At 38.5% G+C, this 24,240-nt stretch overlaps 3 protein-coding genes across 3 annotated transcripts; 1 reads left to right on the top strand and 2 right to left on the bottom strand.

The window, feature by feature from the left end:
* Positions 1-71: 71 nt before the first annotated feature.
* chkb (choline kinase beta) lies at positions 72-8,262 on the bottom strand. The gene is made up of 11 exons (XM_080873745.1): positions 7,646-8,262; positions 6,442-6,550; positions 6,158-6,271; positions 5,877-6,010; positions 5,688-5,792; positions 3,508-3,566; positions 2,748-2,835; positions 2,544-2,652; positions 1,798-1,898; positions 1,605-1,686; positions 72-1,503 (listed from the first exon to the last, which is right to left on the bottom strand). The coding sequence occupies exons 1-11, from the start codon at positions 8,149-8,151 to the stop codon at positions 1,447-1,449; spliced, it is 1,464 nt and encodes a 487-aa protein (XP_080729871.1). The 5' UTR covers positions 8,152-8,262; the 3' UTR covers positions 72-1,446.
* Positions 8,263-16,046: 7,784 nt separating this feature from the next.
* On the bottom strand, positions 16,047-18,494 carry LOC308384748 (zona pellucida sperm-binding protein 4-like; the record flags this gene model as incomplete). Its single annotated transcript, XM_080863331.1, has 6 exons — positions 16,047-16,230; positions 16,314-16,506; positions 16,595-16,752; positions 16,926-17,023; positions 17,859-18,043; positions 18,212-18,494. 6 exons carry the CDS (start codon positions 18,492-18,494, stop codon positions 16,047-16,049), a joined length of 1,101 nt encoding a protein of 366 aa, XP_080719457.1.
* A 2,612-nt stretch (positions 18,495-21,106) lies between these two features.
* Positions 21,107-23,296, top strand: LOC308392062 (zona pellucida sperm-binding protein 3-like; the record flags this gene model as incomplete). Its single annotated transcript, XM_080874909.1, has 8 exons — positions 21,107-21,508; positions 21,609-21,727; positions 21,925-22,028; positions 22,132-22,306; positions 22,420-22,537; positions 22,649-22,731; positions 22,818-23,065; positions 23,232-23,296. 8 exons carry the CDS (start codon positions 21,107-21,109, stop codon positions 23,294-23,296), a joined length of 1,314 nt encoding a protein of 437 aa, XP_080731035.1.
* Between the last annotated feature and the right edge of the window lie 944 nt (positions 23,297-24,240).

The following is a 24,240-nucleotide window of genomic DNA, read 5'->3' as shown; positions in this document are numbered from 1 at the left end:
CTCTGTAAAACTTATCTAGACATGAAATAAAGCTTTAGCAGCTGAAAGATGTAAGACGAGCTTTTAAGCACATGTGTTTATTCGCATTTAAACTGAATTTGTTTAACAGAATAAAATTACAGAAAAGATGTTCCTTAAAAACAAAAACAGTCACAGGTAGTTAATGAGTAAACTTTCAAGTTTCGTCTTTGTGTAAAACATTGTTTTGGAAACTTTGATGTCAAATTGATGTACATTTATTCAAATATAGAACAAAGTCAAAATAAATAAAAGCATGTCAAAAAAAGCACTTCACATTCAAATGGGCTACAGTAATTGACTGTAACACGTTTTTATTATTGGTGAAACGTGCACAAATATTCCAATTTTTTTTAAATATTTTCTAAAAGATTGGTATATTTGGTAAGAATGTCACATATTTGAAGCAGCAGGTATAGAAGCAATTTTAAAGAAGTGGAAACAAAACAGTCAAATGGGCAGGTAGTTAGTGCAGCAGAAATGCACTGTAATAACAGTTATCTTAATTAGTGACAAGGACAAAAAAAAAAGAAAAAAAAAGACTGACATAAATGCTGTAAGCCATTTTTCATACATGAACTCTGCATGTTGCTTTAAGTTGCAAAATGCTGATGCAGTACATAAGAGAGCCTGTTTCAGATGTGTTCTCATTATGGGAAAAGCTTTGTGCAAGTAAGGAGAGGGTGCTGTCTGGATAAAGCATGCAGGAGTTGCTATACACCACTACCACTTGCGCAATTCTCACATCAGTGCGATAGGACACAAAGTAAACTTTCTGCTTTGAATGTCCAAAACAGATCAGCGCTCCAGTTCATGTGTGAAAACAGCTTTACACTTTCTAATAGTTAAACTGACAGTATTTTTTTCTACAGTGATGAAAATTTATGCAAACTGTATATTTTTTAAAAAGTCCTTACATAATAATTTGCTAAATGTAGGCAAGTTTGTAATGTAACAGTTAAAGAATAACTGGTGTGGAATATTTTTAAATTGTTTAAGGAAAAGGTTATGAAGCATGGAGTGATTAGGTAATAAGGGTCTCAGTTATTCCCTCACTGAATAGTCAGAATCAGCCCTTTACGATGAAAACTATGCACCCTATGAACATCACAAGGGTGAGGTAGATCTTTTACACAAATGCATCCCATGATAAAAGTGTCTAATAATGGTCCAAGGAAGTGAAGTGCATCTAACAAGTGTTTATATGAAAGAAAACCAGTTGTGAATCAACTGTGGCCCCCAAAATGATGACAACATTTCACAATAAGGGTATTCATGAGTAAAATAGAATGCCTGAGGTGCAGAGGCTCTTTTTTGTCATTTCAGCTTAAGCAGACAGGCATAGTTCCAACACAATGCAGGGGGCAAGCTTGAAGAATGATAACGACAAACAAATGAGACAGTACATTTTGATTAACAAGCTGGATCTCAGCTGAAGAGCTTCTTTTGCTTGAAGTAGGCATCAAAACGACACTGGGCGTAGTCCTGCAAGACAATGTGGTTTATTACAAAAAATATAAATGTGTGACTTGCGCTACACTAAAAGAGAATAATAACAACAGTAATAAGAATCAAACACTCCTTACCATGTATCCAAACTCAATCTTGGATAGCTTAGCTTGTATGATGGACCAGACCCCCCAGAGGAAGTGTGATGCTAATGCATATCTACAATTAAAAAAAACAAACAAACAGAAAATCCAGTGATCTGTTGATCTGCTGTAACTTGTTCTAATTGATCGTCAGCACTGCTGTAAAATCTATTTAAGGCTGTTTTACCTGTTTGCTTCAATTATTAAATCTTCTTCAATTTGTGTCTGGTCCACAGCAACGTTAGTGTCTTTGTGCTGTTCTGCCAAATAACTTCTAATAAAAAGAAGCTGAAATTTAAAAAAAAGTTACAAGTTAGTGAGTGTGGCTAAACTTCCAGCTGTTTCTGATTTAACTGATTTGATTTGACTGCATGTGCAGCATTTGATCTCGCTATTAAACATAAAAATGTATGAAGTTTCACCATTAGATGGCACTGCATAACCAGTCTATCCCATCAAGGGAGATGACTTCAAAGTTTTGGTTTGAACATCAGCCCAGTTTTATTTTTCCAAGGAAAGATTAGTAGAAAATTTTCTAACTAGCTTTATATCAAAACAATAAATAAGGAATCAGATCCTAAATGTACTGAAGAGAAAGAAAAACAAATATAGTGAAGCTGTGCGAGTATTAAATCAAGACAAAACACAGCACAATATTTGTGTCATTAATTGAATGCATCTATTAAAAGTGAATCCAGGAGTTACTGTCAAAAATCAACCAGTGTGCGTATACATATCTCCAAGTAAATGTTTCAAATCCAAGTTTTCTGCACGGTTTTCCTTGACAGTACATCAACTTACCTTCTATATTATTACAACTTCTATATTCATAATTACAATGCAGCATGTCAGGAGTAACTAATTTAAGCAGTGTTAAAAATGCAGCTCAATTTGAATACTCTTTATTTGGCGCTAGTGTTTTTTCGGACTGACCTGCTGCTCTCTGGTTGGATAGTTCTCTGGTGTGGCTTTGTAGAAAGGCCACTCATTGTAGGTGTAGTCGTACATCCACTCACAGAAATGGTTGCCAAAGTCAAAACCCCTACAAAAAGGAACACATTGTGTTATTTACCTTCACGTACAGGTGGCACAATTATTTGATTGCTAAATCAAGACAACATTCCCCTTACACATTACCTGTAGTTGTAACTGCTGTATTCAAAGTCTATGAGCATGAGTTTTTCCGCTGAGGAATGCTTTCCGTCTTCCAGCATGAGGATGTTGCCTGCAGCAACAAAACAAGAAGTGAGGCTTTAGCTTAACAAAATGAAGTAGTAGCATTTACTACCAGACTGGTCTTCCAATATTACATTTCTTTTGACATTATAAAAAACTTTAATGTGAAATAACTTATAGTTTGAATCATAATTAAATGATAAATCTTCATTGTATAATGCAAAAAAAAAAAAAAGAATCCAAATGTCCTTTTTGCCCTTAATTCTAATACTGAAAACATTAAAGCATACATTGATAATTTACAGTAAATTGTGCCTTTAGCATCTTGGCACAAGCTTTTTTTGTTGGCTTTGCAAAGACTGTCCTAAAGAGATGAACTGAAATTTTCACAGTTTGGTGTAGAAGAACTCAACTGGTCTGCACAGAGTGCCGATGTCACACCTTTAAGATGACATGGAACAGTTTTTGTGAAGCAAGTTTATCAGCTGTCAGCTTATGTGTATCAAACCCTGAAAATGCTTTTATAGCTGCAGAGCTATGACTATAGCTGAACATGAGCTGTCCCTATTAAAAACTACAACCCAGCTTGCTCTTGACTTATATAATGCACAGCTTTCGTAAGAATTGTGACAGTGAAACCAGAGGGTGGGATCTATCGGACCACACCAGAGGCGTAATGATAGGCGGAGCTATGACTGGATGGATGGATGGAAGATTTTACCTTCTTGGACGTCATTGTGGCAAAACACCACTGGTGAGGGAGTTGCTGCGAGCAAAGCACTGTTGTGGAGACATGGGGCAAGAAAAACCAAGTAGGTGATGAAAGAAAAAGAGAGAAACTTGAACACACAAATCTTAGTGATGGATATGCAGCTAGTGCATTTTATGCAATATAACACTACAATTTAGAACTTCCATGAGAAAAGTGTAGACATCCTAATCTACCAGAATTAAACTTAAGCAATAGCACACAATAAGTGAATAAACTGTGTCAATATTGCACCGTAAGATAAACTGAACTAATCAACAGTTATTACAGGTCCACTCTTATTTGTTGACAGCATGGATAGAGCACTGTACAAAAGTCAGGGGTTACTAATACTACGATTTAGCACAATTATTTCTGCTATTCAGCCACGATATGTAAAGATATTAAATGTGATAAACACTAAGCCATTCAAACCAAGTAAAAATTTACAAATCAATACTCTTGTACAAAAGCGAAAACTCCAAAATAACGTCAGTGACAACAGCAGTCGATTATATAACTGACACTTTGATCACTAGTAATTCCTGACCATAGAGAGAAGGCCAAACTGCCTAGAACAAGCTAAGATAACAGTACCCTGCAGTCACATACGCAACATGCTGTGACAGATACGCTTTCAACTCAGATAAATCTGAAGGCTCAAGTTCCTTGCAGCAGACAGCAACTACATATGTGAAACCAGTACATATAAACAAGACAATAAACACTGGTCTGATTCTCTAGCTGTTCTAAGGTCAGACTACCCAGACAACTCAGCAAGTGAACTTGTGGAAGCACTGGGACAAAGGTCACCTATCAGATGGAAGAATGAATTCCAAAGATTACATTTATGTAAGTAACGTAAGCAGAGCTACAATCCTTCCAGCTTTGAATAATGCAGCAAACCTTTTCACATAAAGACTCATTTTAGTGTAGGGCTGTGCGATATGACCAAAATCTCATATCCCGATATAAGAATTCTATCGTTCCGATAACGATATAAATCACAAAAATGTAACATTTTCTGTAAATTCTGTGAATCTCGGGCAGCTCGACTTGCAGGAAGTGTTTCCAGCTGCGCATGTAGCTGGAGTCGAGTGTTTTAACCGATGCATGAAACTATACATTTTTAGACATAAGTTGTAACGGCCGCCGTTTTCTTTGTGAGTATTTATTACACGGCGTGCTGCGGGGAAAAGCCTGTTCTAACGTTTGAGTCTAAGGTTTATTTTTTCGCACCTGACGGCTCTTTTTTACTTCTCATCTGTAAACACTCTGCATCTTTCACGTGATTCAGGTTTTTTTTGAAAAGTCTCAACAGGATCTTGAGCTTTATTGTGAAAGGTTTATGTGGAAAATAAACAAGTGGACACACGATGCTGTTACCTTCGTTGTTGCTAACAACAACGCATGAAAACAGGCGCTTGTCTGTCCGTAGTGTGGTTATATTAAATATAAGAGAAAGAGAGAACTTTAAGAAATTAATATAGCCACTACAGTGACCGTCAAAACGATGAAAAAATATTGCCGTAAAGAGTTTATTTTGCGACACCACGAAACAAACAATAGCGTAAAATGAAACGATAGACGTTTTTATATCATCATCCGATATATATCGTTATATCGAACAGCCCTATTTTAGTGGTAACCTTACTTGTCTGGTGGTGAGGATACATGACAGTTTTCTAAATGTCTCTAACAACACTGACAATCATTGATTTATACAATGACCTAAAACTTTATTGATTTAACAAAACTCATTTTCAAAGTCTTGATGTTGGCATGGTTACCTTATGGCCTCACCAGCAAACAGAAAGTCAGCACAAACTGTTTAGCTGCTAAATCTCTCTCCAATGCGTGACTCATACCCACTTTGTGAAGTTTTTGTTTGCGTTCCTGTATGAAAATTCGAGCATGTAATATGAGACGGCTCTGATAAGAGATCTAGCAGTTGGCTAGAGCAATGCAAATTACATCATTGTTCACATAAACATATTAAAGCAGGAGCTTTGTACTGTTTGTACTCTCTTCCTGACACTAGTGTGAGAGTCAGGAGGGGACTCACTGATTTGTCTTCTTCTCAATCTAAAGCTTTGTTTAAACTGTGTCCAAAAAGACAGTATACAGAATCTAGAGCCTGCGTTCCAACTCACCGGAGGCTTCTCAGTTCAGCAGGAAGGTCCAGTTTCATCAGCTTGTTGTACTTCTTCACATGTGCCTCACGAACAAAACTAATATTCATCACTTGTTCCATGTATCTAAAAACACCACAGACAGAGTATCTTTAACTGTGACTAAGTTACAGTTTGAGCAGTAGAGAGATAACATTCACATGTACTTACTTATCGATGGTCCCAAACAGCCACTTAGGCTTTTTGTTAAAGGGCATAACCATGTTATGGAAACGGGCCAGCTTCGTGGCAATCTCAGCGGAGATGGCTGGGTCCGAAAGCTGACTGGTGCGCATGCGAGTATTCTTGGAAAACAGAAACACAGCAAAATCTCTTATCACATGGTTTAAAAGACAAACAAAACAAACTGATGGGAATGACTCCAGCAGAAAGCAGCATAAACTCACTGTGTGTATGAATATACTGTGTGTAAACACTGGGGTACATCATACCGGAAGGTACTGTTCCAAGCGTCCCTGGGGGAAGATGCCATAAAGTTTTGGGCCTAAAGCTCGTTCAGCCAGGATGGCAAACATCACACTCTCTAGTACCAAAGAGTCCACTCCCTATACCACAGAGACACATGTGATGGAAGACACACTTACATGAGAATTAATGGCATTTATAGCATATACTGACATCAATAAAGGGGTGCAATCTTCTCTTTAAAATACCCGAATGATACTCTCAGCCACAGACATTAGATGCAACTTCTTGACATACGCGACAGACTAACCTGTAAGATGGCACCATAAACCCTGAGGAGCACCTGGCGAGGTTCGTCTTCCACACATTGCACGTGGTCGGGCAAACTACACAGGTACAGCAGATTACTCAGTCCACCGCTGCAAACAAAAACAACAGTGTTATAACAGCTAGGCCAAGCTAGAAATATCTCTCTCTAATCGAGATTGGAAACCATAAAAAATGTAAGCCAAAAGACAAGGCCACTCAAAGATACTCTTAAGGGTAAATCGATGATTGTTGGGTGCAAATTTACGATGAAATCACTGTATGACTCGTTTTAAGTAGGCGTCTTTTTATTATATCTTAAGCCTTAAAAACAGTAAACAGCACAAGCTTCTTTAGATCAGCCGGAGAGACTCCCTACTGTAGTTGGTTGGTGTTGGCACATGACCCTTCAAATTTGGACTGTTTCAGTCAGTGTAAACCTCTCACACTGAGAATAGTCTTAATTTTTAAATAAAATCACATGAAAAGATGACCCAGGTTCATTTTCCTTTTGTTTCTTCTTCACTCACGATGAGCTTACACACCACTCCACATAGTTAAGTTACTGTGTCTAAAGTCCCATCTTTACCACCAACGGGTCGCAGCAAATGGCTGCTGGAGGTTTCTTCCTCTTAAAAGGGAGGTTTTCCTTCCCACTGTTGCCAAGTGCTTGCTCAAAGGGGATCGTTCTGATTATTGGGGTTTCTTCAGTATTATTGTAGTGTCTTGACCTTACAATATAAAGCACCTTGAGCCTGTATAAAAAAAAAACTGAAGTGAATTACAGTAATGTTGATAATTTGGAGGTCAAGACTGTTGGATGAACGTAGAAAACACTGGGTATGCTATCATTTTGAACCTGCAAACCAGTGTGGGAGGAAAACAAACAAACAAATGTCAGCTCAGAATAAGCCCACAGCTGACCTGCCACTTTTCCAACACTCACAGCGTCATAAGTTGTCTGACAGCGAGATAAGTAAACACTAAGGAGAGGTGGGTGTCCCTGCAGCTGACCCAACGTAGCAGAAACCATCAAGGATCTTGGATCTTATCGTCGCTTTACTTGAAACCATGAATACAAACATACTGGTTCCTACAGATTAGTATGTTTTAAAAAACGACTAATAATAATAATACCCTATCATTTAAATGAAGACATTATTGTGTTTTATTATCCACCGTACTGCTATAACTTTTAAGAATTTTACCTGACAATGCTGATTTGAAAATCAGCATCTTCAATGGTCTTCCACGACCCCGACAGAAAGTCTCGGCACCAATTTATGGCCCTATCCCTGGTGTCCCGGTCGACCTCTTCGCTTCTCCCATCCCGGAAGGACTCTGCCTCCGAGTCGTCATCACAGTTGGCCCCTAATAGCGGACTATGAGTCCTTAGGTGTCTCTGGTTTAGAACAAGCGTGCTCTCCACTTGCTTCTTCACAACCGGAGTATCTGTTTCTTCTGTAGTGACTGTGGCAATGCTGGTGCTGTAATTCTCCGGCCCTGAACTATTTTCTTTGCCTAAACCCGCTTCGCCGCAACTGCTTGCTACACTTCGGCTGGGCTGCATGTTGAATTTCCGGGCGGACAGTGAAGGAATAGCAGGGTGAAATGTCGGTCTGAGGCGACAGGAGGGGCTCGCTGACACACGCAGTCCGCCTGTAAAGCTGCTTAACCGGAAGAGCCGACCATAACTGGATATTATGAACCGCATGGGAGGCGGCTGACAGCGTAACCGTAATATATTCAGATTGCTGTAAACTCATTACGCAGACAACGTACCAGTGGATCGATGAGCCGAGATGAAGAATTCGACGTCCAATCAAAATTCGAGAGCGAGTTCACACACAAATCTCATTGGTCGTTGCTGGCAGTAGCTTCCTACGTCACGTTCGCTGAAGGTTTCTGGGAAATGAAGTTTTTATTTGTAATTGACTGTGGCGCATATCTTTGAATTCATTGAGTGCAATGAATAATATGATTTCAGAGTGTATTCGCTGATATTATTTGGCAGGAATGTGGGAGAAAAAGGTCTAGTTACTCTTTGCTTGCGTCTTATTCAACATAAAACTGAGTTTTAAAACTTTTTCAAGTGTGGGTTGTTTTCAATTGCCCACAGTAGTACGATGAAGCTTATTCTTTATTGCAATCCCTTAAAATGAATATACTCTGTCTATTGTGAGCAGGTAAGTTAAAGAGCCGGTATCTAACTTTTCATTTAGTTGAAAGCAAAATTTTTATTTGCAGACGCCCAAACAGAAAGGGCTATGCATTATTACACTTACCTTATAATTAAAGTAGGAACATTTATGTTTACACTTTCTTAATTTTACTTGAAGTACTTTATATTGATTACACTAAAATGAGGAGGCTATTCTAACTAACTGACTATGCCACTGTTTATTTGTTTGTTGGATTTGAGAAAAACAAATTTTAACAGAGGTGCAGTGGGAGTTTGTGTTTTCTCTTTGCCAGTGAATTAGCCAAGTGCATAGAAATGAACACTTTCAGTGTCACTGAAAATCATTCATAGAAGCCATGTAATCGTACAGCAAGCATTAGGACATCTACTAAACTGAACAACTTTTTGTTGTTCCTTTATATCCTTCACTGTTAGACTTTTCATCGCCACTTTACGGTAACATACTGGCGTCACTGTTGCCAGCGTCATACCGTGACGCCGTGTTACGGTAGCTTACTGTTCTGCAGGATGATACCGTTTTTTGCTGGTGTGGTATAATACTCTTGGACAAATTATGGTAACGCACCGTAGCCTTTTTTACGGTATCTCACTGGCGCCAGTGAGATACCGTTATGTCGTTATGTCGTAAATTACGTCAACAAAGTAACATCATACTGTGATTAAAAAATTGGTATACTACCGTTTATTCCCGGTATGTCACTGTAAGCCCACTGCAAGGTAATAAACTGCAATATATTAACCAGTAACTTACCGTCATCACGCATCATCAGTACCAAAAATATTCATCTTTGCTAGAGGATACTGTGTCCCAACAGGTGGTCATACTGTTTAACAGGTCGTAATTTTACCGTAATTTCAGTTAACAGTAACATACTGTAAGAGACTGGAGGGTTCCAAAAAAATTGGATAGATAGATAGATAGATAGATACACACACACAAATATATAATTTATGTGCTTTACACCACTTTATTTATTATCACTGATTTTTCCCTGCTGAAATACACATTTCCAAAATCAAAAACTGAAAAGAACTGGAAACATTTTCATTGAGGAAGCACTTGTTTTTACTAAACCATGTAATACATTATTTTCTCAGATGGTTGTACAAACAATAACGATATTATGTCATATCCATATCATGGCAGACAACATATGCTCAAGTGATGAGTTTTCTTAGTTATATTTTGTAGGGTCTTAAACCTACAGTGTGAAGTGCCTTGGCAATCATTTTGTTGCCACCATACAAATAAACTGAATTGTAATGAATATAATATCAAGCCCCACACTTCTGCCTTTGTCCAAAATACTGGCTCACACCACCAAATCAATGTACAAAGCCAGGTCCACAAGGACATGGATGATCGTGTGTGGTGTGAATGAACTTGACTGACCTGCACTGAACCCTGATCTTGCTTTGTGGACTGAGTTCATTGATTTGTAGGGTGAGCCAATACGTGTGACAATAAAAGTGTAAGTAGCTGAAATAATTTTTAACAAACGGGTAAAAGAAGGAAAAAATATCAAAACTGTTGCACTCAAAAAACCTATTGGACAGAGACAGCGTCTTGCAAGATGGCAAGAGAGCTTGTCTTCATTGTTGTTCGTCTTGTGTAAATGTCCAGAAAGCATGGGCCATGGATCATCTGTGGAGACACGGGTAACAACACATTGGTCACTTAAATTATACAAGAAATTCACTAAAAATGGCAAAAACAGTTACCTAATTTGAAGTTCTCCACTCAAATTCCGTAAGCCGCTGGAGGAAAGTTCTGACATGAGGGTTAATGTGAACAACCTTTCGCTTCACAGTGGTCCCAGTCTTTCTGCTTGTCCCAACCTTGGAGGTACATTTTGTTCCCTCTTCAGGGTTTATCCTTACAAAAAACCTTGCACACGCTGACTCCTGGTATTCCAGGTTCAATACATAGAATGAACCAAAGAAGACTGACATTGCATCAGCAAAGGTGTTCTCTTTGTCCAGCTCAACAATTACACGCCCCTCTGCACTCACCATCCAGCAGGTGGCAATTACAGAAATTTGAGCTAGCAAAACAGAGACTGGATACCTGTGTCCACGAAAAGCTCCTGTGCCAAACAGAAATTGTAATATGGTCTAATCAGCTCTATTTCATAAATGACTTCTTACCAAGCATAATCAGCCTTGGAGTGCCTGGCAGGTTGCTCTCTGCTTCAAGGGACATCCTGGTAGATGTTTCCTGCCAGAAAAAGGACCAAGACATTTTATGTAACAAATAAAAAAATATAACAGGACAGCAAGCAACAGCATTAAACCTAGAGCTGTATGAAAAAAGCTTACATCTGCTAAGACAAAGAGGGAGTCTTCATCTTCCTTGTAATACTTCATCATGAGAAGTATGGCTGCTGTGCCAACCTTGTTGTTGGTCAAAACTCCCTCACTTTCTATCTGCTGGATGAGTGTCCTTATACCAAGGTTCAATCTGAGCTTCTGGGTGGAGAAATAGTTAACAATCCTTCTGCCTTTGGTTATGAGGGCCTGACCTAAGCGCTCACTGATATCAATACCTGTGAGTTTGTGAAAGTGGTTTGAAAGACCTTTCTGAGTAAACAAGAATGGCCACTGCTCCTGAATTTCAGCTACTGAAAGTGAGGGACAACTGTTGATAAGCTGCCGCTGAGAAATATATGTGAGGCACATGAAGTCATCCACATCAGGTCTCTCCAAAGCTCCAGGTCCTTCTGAATTAAAAATTGTTAACAAGATGTCTTTCTTTTCCTCTAAAGAAGCTGACGTTTCCCCCTCAGGAAGTTCAACTGGCTGCCAATGAATACAGCCATAGCTATCCACAAGGCATATAACTTTTTTTTGTGAGGTTGCATTACTGTTGGGACTGCAGTCTTCCTCATTCCTGGTTCTCTTTGTTTGACGAAGTCTATGTGTTGTATTATCTCGATTAACATGTTCAACTCTAGATTTGATGCTTCTTAGTAGTGAATAATGTCCACAACCCAGTCTTTCTCCCTTTTCAGTAAAATCTGCAAATGTTTGAGGGTATCTGTTTACAATGATCTTAGCAACCTCTTCACAAGATGCACGTTTAGGTGTTTCTGCAGTTAACTTGCATGGCCTCCACAACAATTCTAACCATACTTCTGTCCTCTGGATGACCTCTGTCTCCTCTTGTGATTGCATGCGACAGTTGGAGTGGAAATCATTCCCAAGCTCCAGAGTAATGGTGTCATTCAAATTCTTTGGTCTGCCATCTAAAAAAAAGAGAGATGGTGTTAGATTCAGTGTCTACTTTTGTTACAGCTGCAAAGATGCTGAAATTCCTCTATGATGCTCTGTATAGTGCTGGTTGGCAAGAGCATTTTAGCCTGCATTTTTAAATGACATAAAGTCAACTGTCTTCTAATAGATTAACTATGTCCTGTCCTTGCATTATGGCAAATCCCCCAATTTCTTGTTGCCTTGACTGCTGAAGTGTCTACTTATGTTTTTGAGAAATATGGCTGGAAAATGATGTTCGGACACTGAAGTATTTAGAGCAACCTTCAAATGGACATAATACTTCCCCCCCATCTTTGATATGAAATCTGAGAGAGGCACAAAGAGCTGTGAAGTTTTGTGCAGCATACCCACATCCAGGAACATGAACACACCAGTGAACTTATAAAACTCCTCCTTAGTCGTCTCCCTTCTTGTTCTGTGATTCCTAGGCATATGTGAATGAAGGCAGAAAATGTTCTGAAAGTGGCAGGACAGTTCTCAGCTCCACAAGAAAACCTATAGTTACCTACATGTTTGTGGCTTTTAACATGCAAACTGAACAATATATATTTGCGTGCACTGAAGCCACAAAATTTAGAAATACACATAGTTGCAAAAAGTTCAGTGACCAATTACCTTTCCTAAATGACATATGCAATGCAAATAGTAAGAGTATTGTCAATAGGGACCAATTCCCAGTTTTTACATGATCAAAATTATTCACAAAAGGCTTCAATAAACAGAAAATGTGTGCCGACAAGAGAGCAGTGCACAAAAATGAAAAGATATTTGAGCTCGACTCTTTAATGGGTTTAACATGACTTAGTCAGCACCCCGCACCGTACAGGTAGTACAAGCACACCTGAAAACACTGACCATCTAACAGCTTTAAACATTTGGGCGCAACCTCGGTAGTTCACCGATTCACCTGTTGCAAACGTCCAAGTTTTTATCAAGTCTCATAAATCCATTGGCAACTATTACCTAACTAGTCTTTTGAGTCTCCACATTCATAGATATAGACATTTTGTCTTAGCATTTGAATGAAAATATCCTGGTAGGGTAGCTTGAAAGTCAAAACAAACAGTACTAAGAACGCATTTCTGACTTCTCTCGAATAAGTGAAAAAAAATCCAACTTTAATGTGTCCCATGTCAGTCCGTTTTAGGGAAAAAGTGTTAAGTGGTTTCATTTAATTTTGAGATACTCCCGCATGGACGAGCAATTTGGAGTCTAGCAGAGTTATCACTAATTGCATACGATCTTCAGATATAATCCAATCAACCTTGCATTTAACCCGATTGAACATCCAGTAACCTCTGACTACTTCTAAGTTGCACATGTTAACGGTCTATTCATCAATAGTTGATGGTCATGTTGTTCTCCTGCTTTGCAGCTTTGTTTGAGTCTGAATTGCGGCTTAAACGTGCAAAACTTGAGAAGCAGATCAATATTTTCTTCTTGTTGTTATTTAATGGTGGTTGGCAACCAGCGAAAGGAGCATTAACCACCTCGAGCAATATTTTCTATCCTCATTGTTGTTCTGAAAGTGAATACCCGACGTGTGTGTCATACATCACGTTGTGCGTCAGGTGAAGGTGTGGTGTCGGCTATCGCACCTGTCGCATTACAAAGCTTTAAAAACGTAACAATCGCTTTAAAAACACAATCCAACGCGCTAAACATGAACAAACATAAACACCCGTGTTACATTATCACGTATATCCAGGACATCTCTTCTGAACCAAGATGAAGTGGTGCTACAAAGGAATTATTTCTTTAGGAGAGTGCATTTAATAGCAGTCTGGCCTGCCACAAAAGGCACCGCTAAAAATACAGTTTCTGCTTGTCCCAGAATTGATCAATTTTGAGAGTGAAGTTGTAGGACTGATGCTGGTTAGTGGATATGACACCTGAACTTGAGTAAAATGACGACCAGAGCATATTATTAGGTTAGTTCACTGTAGTTAGGCAGAGGTGTCTTAAAAAGTACCACCTTATACAAACCAAATGAAGGTCCAGTATAAGAAAGAATAAGAAGAGAAAAAAGGAACACCCTGCTAAATGAAGTCATTTTTAAACATTACTCTAAATGTAGCCATTAGTTTTTGTTGCTGGCCATACAAAAAATAAGTATACTTCAAGTATATTTCCCAAGTATACCTTACCTAGTACGTGTACTAATAATGCTTCTTGGGATTATATTGGCCCCCGTTTTAGTACATAACAGTATTCTTGAAATGAACTTTTAGATGTACTTTTTGTTCACCATAATTGTACTAGCATAATGTCATAATGTCTACAAGAGTATAATTAAATATACTCGACTCTATCACAATACTAACCTTACAGTATTAATAATGTTTCACATTGTTTGAATAAACAAATACATTTATTAATATATGAGGTTCCATTCAGTTCAAGGAATTAAATTTTAGTGTGGCTGCAACTTACTCCTTAATTTAAAAATTATGCTGTATATTGTAGTTTATATTTTATACTACTTTCACAGTGAATCGCATTTTATAGTAATACACTCTGAATGAGGATTTAAGTAATTACTCTTAGATCTACAGTAGAAAACAACAGAAATCCAGATGGTGTAATAGTATAATCTCAGTAACATCACCAATTGTTACATTTGCTGTATTTTACAGCTGTTTCCATGAGTACGGTGAGTTATCGTAAAAATAATGTAATCTCATGGAATTTTCCCACAATTACATGCAAATTACAGTACTAAACTGCTAACATCCTTTAGAGTTTTTTACTGTTGATTTTGCAGTACTACGCTATGGAAATTACTGCAAAGGCTAACAGTGTTGTGATAAAACTTTGCAGTGCCTGATTTTATGCACTGAAAGTCAATTGACTTCATACTAAAGCGTATTTGTATTTTGCCTTTTATTCTGACATTTTATCTCCAGACAGGACCATTATAAGAGTGTTGCCTCCCAAATTTGCTGTTTTGAGGTGTACTGCTCAACTGATTAACTTTCTCTAACCCTCCTCAGTAATGCTTTACTTTTCATATCATTTTAACAGGTTTTTTTTTACAGCAATCTTTACATCAAATAGAGACATTGTTGGTGGTTGCAACAAGAGCAATAACAATATAAAACATACAAACAAAAACTTTTCATATCATTACTGTAAATGGTCAATGAATTTGTAGTGAATAGTGAACAGCCATACAGGATATGAAAAGTTTTGGAGTTATCAGATAATTTAAAAAAAAGTGAAAGTTTGCCTTTGCTGTGAAAGTATGCATGAAACTTAATGATCCACTTCCATGCACTGAAGGAGTAGTTTCAAATAAGATGTGTTTAGATGTGTTTTTGATGCTGTTATTTTAAAGAAAGTTTTCTTCACAAGACTTTATTTGACTAAGTTTGTCTTTGTTCTGAGTTACTAACATACCTTTTGTTTACAATCGATACAAGCAATATTAAAATATGAGAACTGACATACAATATGTATAATAACTTAAAACTAAGCTAAATCCCACTGAAATGTCATATGGAAAATAATTTGAGGGCTGCATAAATAATAAACCTGAGTAATGCTTTGTGAGGGAATGAAAGGATCAGGCAATGCTTTTATAACACTGAATATTTATTTGAAACACAGTCAATTCAAAGATTTCATCATTACTATGATCTGTTAGGATATTCTGTACTTCTTTGCACAAAGATAAGCTCTGGGCTGCTAACCACAGTGGTTTCTTCTCTTGTGACTTTCTTGACAGAACCAGCAATTTCTCTCCCTGTGGACATGGCAAGTGTCAGTTTCTATCAGACTTGCACTAAGTAGATCATAAAATGATGGGAAATGTACTATTTCTTTTTCAGATGAACCTTTTCAGCGGAGACCTTTTATGGTATGGCCACTGTTTAGCTTCGTTAATCATCTTACTCAAAAACAAGGGGGATCAAACTCCAGGAAACACTGTACTGATGGTGTCAGTGTACAACTTACTTTTTCTGAAGCACCTGGGTTCACAGTTATTTCCAAGAGTAGGTTGGCAAATAGCTACATCACAGTGGATGTACAGCTGGTCAAAAACAGAAAAAAAGCACATCTTTGAAAATATGTTACAACAAAAAGTAAGCATGAAATGAAAATAAAGATATTTTTCGCTTAGTATTGGGATGCTATACCTTTTCCTGTAAAGGAGGCATAATGTTTGGCTTTGTAGCTGCTGACTGGGTTGAACTACCATCGCCTACAAAATGGAACATTTTGAAAACAAAGCGGTTGTGGTGGCTTGGAAACTTGAATCCAAATGAGGGTCTGGGAAGCAGGGTTGTTAGGTAGCGGTCATCACGATAGGGGCAGCTATGTTAAAAGCAAAGTGTGTACAGTAAACATCAAAAATATAATACAAATGCCTCCAAATTAAGAGCACCACCTACTCTTACCCATCAATCAGCAAGTCCCACTGAGGAAGACTATGAAGATAGGAATCAGAGGTTGCCCAACATCTTTCAAGAGTTAAGACAAAGTTGGGATCGGTCCTCTCCATCAGGTAGACCTCAACGTAAACAGGATCCCTCAAAACCTTTCTGACAGGGTATTCGACAGCGGTGTAAAAAGAGGTGTAGACTTCCTCTTCTGTCCAAAAAATGAGAATAGTTGTAGTTGTTGACACATTCCCTACTAAAAGAGACTATCTTTGCAGATTTAGCTCTCCAAGACTAACCTTCAACACAACCCTTGGCAACACATTGTCCATTGGCCAGCTTGAGTTCCACACGCACAGGTCCAGCAGCTGCAACTGAGTTTGGCGGAGGAACCGGACCAACATCAATAACCAAAGCCTCAACTGTGGTGCCAACATATCTGCACTGGAACAACAACCTGGCACAAGAAATACAGTTTATCTTAGTCACTCATGAAGTAATTTAGCTATAAACTTTGAATAACAATTTCTTTCTCACTGAACGTTTTCGATCTTCTAGTTTCTGCCCATGCGTGGTAACATTTTTGCCTATGCTGTATCTACTTTCTGATAAAGATATTAAAATATTTACTCATTGTAGGTGTCCCTGGTAATGGATCCATGGGGTCCAGTAATCACCTGGTATACGGAAGACATCCTGTTCTCGTAAATTAGAATACCAGGCTCCTCCTACAGTATAATGACAGGATTTCAGTCTTTAACATTGCCTGTAAAAACTTAAACTTAAAACTTAAATTGTTAACTGAGATTCTAGTGCATCGGCCCAGACAGTTTCTCCAGGAAAGTTAGTCAGTGCATAGGCCCCCTCGCCAATAACTTCAAATCATCTGCTAAAAACCTTGGTATTACTTGTGATCAGCACCTGAATTTTGAAACTCAAATCTCAAAGGTTACCCAATATTGTTTCCTTCATCTCAGAAATGTTGCGAAAATCAAACCTTAAATGTCAGTGAATCCTCTTGAACTTTTAGTACACACTTTAAGTTTCTGTCAGTCCTCAGATCGTCTCCAATTAGTTCCGAATGCAGCAGCAAGGCGGCTAATGAAAATTACAGTGGTCACATATTACACCTGTCCTTGCATCCCTTCACTGGCTTTCAGTGAAATTCAGAATCCACTTTAAAATTCTGTTATTGACATATAAGGCTCTACATGTACAGGCCCCTGGTTATTTAGCTGAGTTTCTAACACCTCAATGCAGCTGGCCTCTCCAATTGTCTGACCAGGGTCTTCTAACTGTCCCTAGCTCTGATTTTAAAACCAGAGGTGTTGTAGCACCCAAACTGTGGAACAGCTTTGCTCAGTCAATGAGGTTGGCTCACTCTTTTATTTGTTTTAAGCAACTACTGAAAATAAAATAACAGTTTGCGGCTTTTATGTGAACTGTGCAGTAAACTCTGTGTTTTGAAAAGTGCTATATAAATAAGTTTTTCATGATTACTATTAGTAGTAGGAGGAGGAGTATTAAAAGTATCATTATTATTAATTCAGTTACAACACTTACTTTTACAACTGTACCACAGGCAGTGACAGGGAACTCATAGATGGCAAAAGCTGAAGTGCTGCCAACTGGATTGCAGCTGTGACCATTCTCATAGAAAGAAATTGTCTCCAAGTCAGTGTTGGGCAGAGTTGCATCTCTGGCCACCACCACGATGAACAGGCCTTCCTTGGTGCACTGAAGTGTCACTGAGGCAACAATAATAATAAAGTACAACAAAAAGAAAGACAAATGCAAATGCTTTTACCCTTTCACCATAATGTATCAGTGGTGTAGTTTATCTATAAAGCAGAACTTCTTACCAGATTTGCCATATTAGCACATGAGTCCATCAAAACAACAGTTTATAGCGTCACATTCAGAAGCAGAGATTTCATTAGTGCCACACGGTATCCTGTAGTTTTCCGCAACTTCACAAGTGTGAAATGACTCTAAAGGCTTTTGAGGGTTCAGAGGTCTTTTGGGCTGCTGAGGCTGCTGAGGGTATTCAGGGTTATTGATTTGCTTCTGCCCCTGTGGAGATGGTGGGTATCTAGGATTCTGAGGGTTCTGAGACCCTTGCCCATAATTTTGGGCATTCGATCTATAGCCCAGCAGGGCAAATAATAAAAGACGACAACAAATCAGCTTTAGTACCATTACGTCACATAAAAGAACAGCAAATTCTGTGAAATGTATCCTGCAAATATGTTGACTTTTATAAGGTATGGTTAATGATGGCCTGTTAGGATCTCACATCTGAACAGTTTCATAACAAGAACCTTCACAGGGTCTGTCTGACCAACACTGTGCCTTCACAGTGTAAACAAAAACTTTTATTTATCTTTCATTTTGACATCGTTGCAAATCGTTGCAACAGGATGAAGTGTTCTTTGTCTGTGATTTAAAAAAAAAAAGAAGGTATAATTAGACGTAAGCAGGTCATCTGTGGACAGAAGGCAAGAGCTTTCAGTATTATGTATTTTGGCTGCATGAGCTATTCAGTCATTTTATTTGTGACAGGTTAAAATGTTAGTTTTAAAACTCCTGAGAGGCATTTTGTAAATCTATACTGTGCATGCATCTCAAACAAAATATACAGTTTCCTCCTCTTCGGTAACCTCTTCGGAGTCAAAGTCTTGTTTAGGATGAATTTTTATTTATTTAAGTCACTCCTCATAAAAATAAACAGTTTATTTTACGTGATAACCCAATAAAGTCATGAATTTGTAATAATGTAATAGCATCTAGAGAGGTAATTCTGAGTAAATTAAAAAGTGATATAAACAAATTAAACCAGAGAAGAAGTATTGTGCAAATTGTACAGCTACTATTGTTTATCTGATGCACAAAAAAACTTGTGCCTCCACAATTAAACTTTTTGTCACTGTTGTCTATATACCTGCACCCATTACTCACATGAAAACAGACTTTTTTTTTTTTTAATGTTCTTTTATATAATTTTTTCTTCTCTTGCAAAACTGTGTACTGCAAAGCTCTGAGTGAATGTCTTTATAGTTTTGGCCAAAGTGATAGCAAAAGTCTATGAATCTCTCTGGTGGGTGTGTCACTCCTATCACTATGGCTGTTTAGCAGCTGGTGGTGGACTTCAGAAGGGGTCAGCACAGAGACTACAAGCCCATTATCATCAATGGAGCTCCAGTGGAGAGGGTGCAGTCCTTCAAGTATCTTGGTGTTCACATCTCCTCAGACCCGACATGGGCTGCCCACATTCAGGTCCAGACCAAAAAGGCTAGGCAGCGCCTGTATCACCTACGACAACTGAGGAAGTTCAGGGTCTCTCCAAAGATCCTCAGGATTTTCTATACAGGCGCTGTGGAGAGCATCCTCACACAGAACATGACATCGTGGTTTGGGAACAGCTGTGTGAAGGACCAAAAAGATCTCCAGAGAGTGATCCGTACAGCAAAACGCTGCTGCAGGATTGCTCTCCCCCCGCTTCAGGACACCTACACCAGGAGATGCCGGACTACAGCAGCGCAGATACTGAAGGACCCGTCCCATCCTGGCAACAAACTGTTCCAACTTCTGAATACTGGTAGAAGGTTCCGCATCTTCCGGGCAAGGATAGAGAGACTCAAGAGGAGCTTCTATCCCCAAGCCATCCGTGCCCTAAACACACACACCCGCCCTCTCACATCATCTATAATTGACTGAGACAGGACTCTCTTCCAGACACTCTAAACCAAGGCACAATGTACATTTCAATTCCTTTAATTTTAAATATGTTTATATTGTCTATCCTGTAAAATAGTCAGATGTCTATTCATATTAATGTACAAAATTCACCTGCTTGCTGCTACTACTGCACATTCACCCAATGTATATACTATGTATATGTATATATATATATATATATATATATATATATATATATATAATGTTCCTCCTCTACCCCCCCCCCCCCCCCTCCCCCCCACAATTTTTGCACATGTCGAGGAGCGTGTCAGGCTACATTTCACTGTGTGTTATACTTGTATAACTATGCATGTGACAAATAAAGAACCTTGAACCTTGAACCTTGAACCAGATCTCAGTACTGACTTGAAAGTGCATGGACTGCATGGCAAAAATCCTTCTTCAATTTTTTTTCTCCAATGTCCCTTACTGGGATCCATACTTTCACATGTTCTTTAAAGGAAACTGGATTTAAATACAATAACAACAACAACTCCCACCCACCTGCCCACTGTTATTAAAAAATATATAAAGGCCTTTTGATTTTAGACTTCCCTTGTGTTAGAATGGCTCAATAACATTTTCTTTCTCATATCTCATATATCTTCTTTTATTTTGTGGTTGGTGGTTAATCTGTTATGAATTAGAGCCATATTGATCTGCAGACCTTTACATAAGGTGCTTTGGCAAAATATTGATTTTGATCTACTATGTTAAGGGCACCTAAACCAGGGTCAACATAACCTTTTGTGTCCTGTTTTTCTGCTGCATCTTTGTCACCTGTTTGAATATCTTTTCTCACTTGTTTGAAGAAACCATGATTGAAGAAGATTTGCCTGTGTGCTCCACAGTCACATTTTATGACTAAGAAACTGAAGAATCTGAATCCAGATGTATAAAAAAGTTGCTAGTTAGCAAGTGCAGTCATTTCAGTAGCTAAAATTGATGTTCATCAACCCTGAGGCCAGCTGAAGGGGAGGGAATGTAGTGGAAGTAAACAAGTTCACTGTGTTATAAAAGCAGATGGGCATTTCCAGCTCCCTTACAGCACCCAGTGAACTACCGTGGGCACCATGCTACTGAAGTGTGCCACTGTTTGCCTTGTGGCACTGGCCTTGCTTGGACTCTGTGATGCTCAGGGTGGTTTTGTGCCTGGGGTGTGGGCTCCAGACCACCAACAACAAAAACAAACATTTGAAAAACCACTCACATGGAAATACCCTGAAGATCCTAAGCCCAAGCCTAAGCCTGATGTGCCGTTCCAGCTGAGATATCCTGTTTCTGCTGCATCTGTTGCTGTTGAATGCAGGGAGGACATTGTTCGTGTGGAAGTCAAAAAGGATTTCTTTGGAGTTGGCCAGCTGATAAATTCGGCTGACCTTACCCTGGGTTCATGCGCTGTTGTCGGAGAGGATACGCCAGCTCAAGTGCTGATTTATCAAGCTCAGCTGCAGAATTGTGGGAGCACATTAAAAGTATGAAGAATAAATATTACATTATTTTGAAATTTAATTCAAGAGCTGGAAAACAGGTTTATGTATAATTTGACTTGTTTTGTATATATATTTTTGCTAGATGACTGGAGATTCCTTCATCTACACCTTCACACTGAACTACAACCCCCAGCCTGTGGGTGATTCTCCTGTGATTAGGACCAACAAAGCAGCTGTAATTGTTGAATGTCACTACCAAAGGTACGTAAACATTGGGAAGATTTGTTAAGATAAAGACATCAAAACAATAGAATTATATTAGTATTTAATGTGCTCTATAGTACGACCTAAATATTTTTAGTAATCTAGAATTTACCAAATGTAATCTGGATATTTCAGTGATATATTATTCTTGCTTTAGTTTTTTGCATTCTCGTAAAACATGTCCTGTCACTTAGAAAGCACAATGTAAGCAGTCTCGCTCTTGAACCCCTCTGGGTCCCATTATCTGTGGCTAAGATGGCACAAGAGTTTCTGTACTTCACCCTGACACTCATGACTGGTGCGTTTAAGATCAGTTTCTCAGTGTGTTTTATATTGTATGCGACCTTGATTCAAAATACATACTTGTTTGAATTATAGAATTGTCATGTCTTGTTTCACAGATGACTGGAAAAATGAGAGGCCAAGCAACCAGTATTTCCTGGGTGACGAGATTAATTTTGAGGTCTCTGTCATGCAGTACCACCATGTGCAGCTCCGTGTTTATGTGGACAAATGTGTAGCTACCCTTTCAGCTGATGCATCTTCTAGCCCCAGATATGCATTCATAGAGCAAGGGTAATGTAGTTTGATGAGATTGTTGAAGTTGTTTTGTATATTAAGACCTGATTATCACAGATGCCTATGCTACTGGTTACTATGGTCATTTCACATTGTTTTCTTGTGTGCAGGTGTATGATTGATGGTAGGCTCACTGGATCTGTTTCGAGGTTCCTGGATCGCACTGCAGAGAACAAGCTTCAGTTCCAGCTTGAATCCTTCAAGTTCCAGAATGCTAACAGTGGAAAAGTATGCAATTCCAAATTTGAGTTACTAAGTGCATTGTGTTATATTTTCAACAACATTACTAATGTAGAACTATTACATAGAATAATAACATAAATTCTCTCCTGTTCTTAGCTGTACATTACCTGCAACTTGAGAGCAACATCTGTTGCCCAAGTCATTGACAGTAACCACAGAGCTTGTTCCTACATCCGTGGGTGAGTCTACCTTTGTACACATGTATCAATGATCATTAGACCAGAACTGATGTGGCGATACTGCTTACATTTCCATTTCTCCCAAGGTGGAAAGAAGCTGCTGGATATGATGGTGCTTGTGGCTCCTGTGAGTCTTTAACAGGTGGGCAAACTAGTATTGGAATTATTAGTGGCACTACTGGAGGTGGACTTGGTAATACAGGCACGGGAAATACAGGAACAGGGACTACAGGCACTGGAACTGGAAATATTGGTGGCGGAACCCCGGGTTCTACAAGCCCAATTAAACAGGTCCCTTGGTTTAGGGGGAGACGGGACGTGTCTCAGCAGGAAGGTATGTGTTTTAAAAAAAATATAAGTATTGCAACATTTTAGTAGAGGGAAAGTTTCATTTCAGTTGGTCCTACAAAAAGATAATTGTTTTATGCTTTCTATTTTTTAAGTAAAAAAAAAAACCCCACAATGATGCATACTGCAACAATTCTTCTTTCTTTTCTCAGTTTTGGAATGGGAAGGAGAAGTCACCTTGGGTCCCATCTCCATTGAAGAGAAGAAGATAGCTTAAAACAATTTCCTGCTATAAACACGGCCATTAAAATGAACTTCATCTGTGGTTCATGCCTGAACATATGTTAATTTCATTCTTCTTATTCATAGCTCACAACAATATAATAAGACATTGAGGAATGAAAAGGTCCTTCACTGAAACGTAACTCCTTTTACATGCCCCCTCTCTGTAATTACAAATGTTTTATATAGAGCTTGTGTATCCATGAATTGGAACTATTCACATGTAATGGAAATAAAAACGCAACTGTTTGAATTTATTGTGTAATTCACTCAGAACTTTCTTAAGCTTTGCATTGGATCTATTGTAAATTGAAACAAAAAAATAAAATCTAGAAATTAAGAAACATTGAATAGATATAATAACAAATATAATGAGTTAAAAGAGCAATCAGGGGTTGAGCAAAAATGACTCAATAGCACATGTTAGACAATATAGTCACCTGTCTTGTTGTATTTCTGTCAATATGCATGCTTTTAGGGTAAAACAAACAAACAAACAAAAAGGTAAAACAAATCAATATCAATATCATATCACTCAGAAATCATAAGTGGATGAAGGAAGAAGCCATTCACAATCAGCCCCAGGCCATATCCTCATAGTGCCTCCTGATTGGTGCCCTCAGCCTGTCATCACAGACAGCACCCAGAACTCAAACACAACCAGCAAAAACATACAAGTAGCACAGAGTAATAGAAACATGTTTGCTAAATATGAGAAATATACACCTAACAGTGAAAGAAGAAGAAGCCACTTAAAGAGGCCTAACTCTCATCTTCTCAGATGCCCTCTCAGTCAGTCAGCATCTACACCTCAAAGAGCAAAAACACAGGAAATCCGGGCTCTAATCATGGCTCTTATTGTGCTTCCAGGTAATCCCTGTTTTCATTCAGCAATGAGCTTTTGCTGTCACCGTGTGGTATAAATGCTAAACTTCAGTT

Source organism: Rhamphochromis sp. 'chilingali' (assembly GCF_963969265.1).
Source record: "Rhamphochromis sp. 'chilingali' genome assembly, chromosome: 2".
Taxonomy (NCBI): Eukaryota; Metazoa; Chordata; class Actinopteri; order Cichliformes; family Cichlidae; genus Rhamphochromis; species Rhamphochromis sp. 'chilingali'.
The sequence above is the reverse complement of the archived record's forward strand: the minus strand, read 5'-3'. Positions and strand labels throughout refer to the sequence as shown.

What these genes read in the sequence shown, in the direction of transcription:
- chkb (XM_080873745.1), bottom strand. Translation starts at nt 8,151, where the DNA reads ATGCGGTTCATAATATCCAGTTATGGTCGGCTCTTCCGGTTAAGCAGC. An exon ending in CCACAATGACGTCCAAGAAG is followed by an intron (nt 2,836 to 3,507) that starts GTAAAATCTTCC and finishes TTGTTGCTGCAG; the next exon opens with GCAACATCCTCATGCTGGAA. An exon ending in AGATTGAGTTTGGATACATG is followed by an intron (nt 1,504 to 1,604) that starts GTAAGGAGTGTT and finishes ATTGTCTTGCAG; the next exon opens with GACTACGCCCAGTGTCGTTT.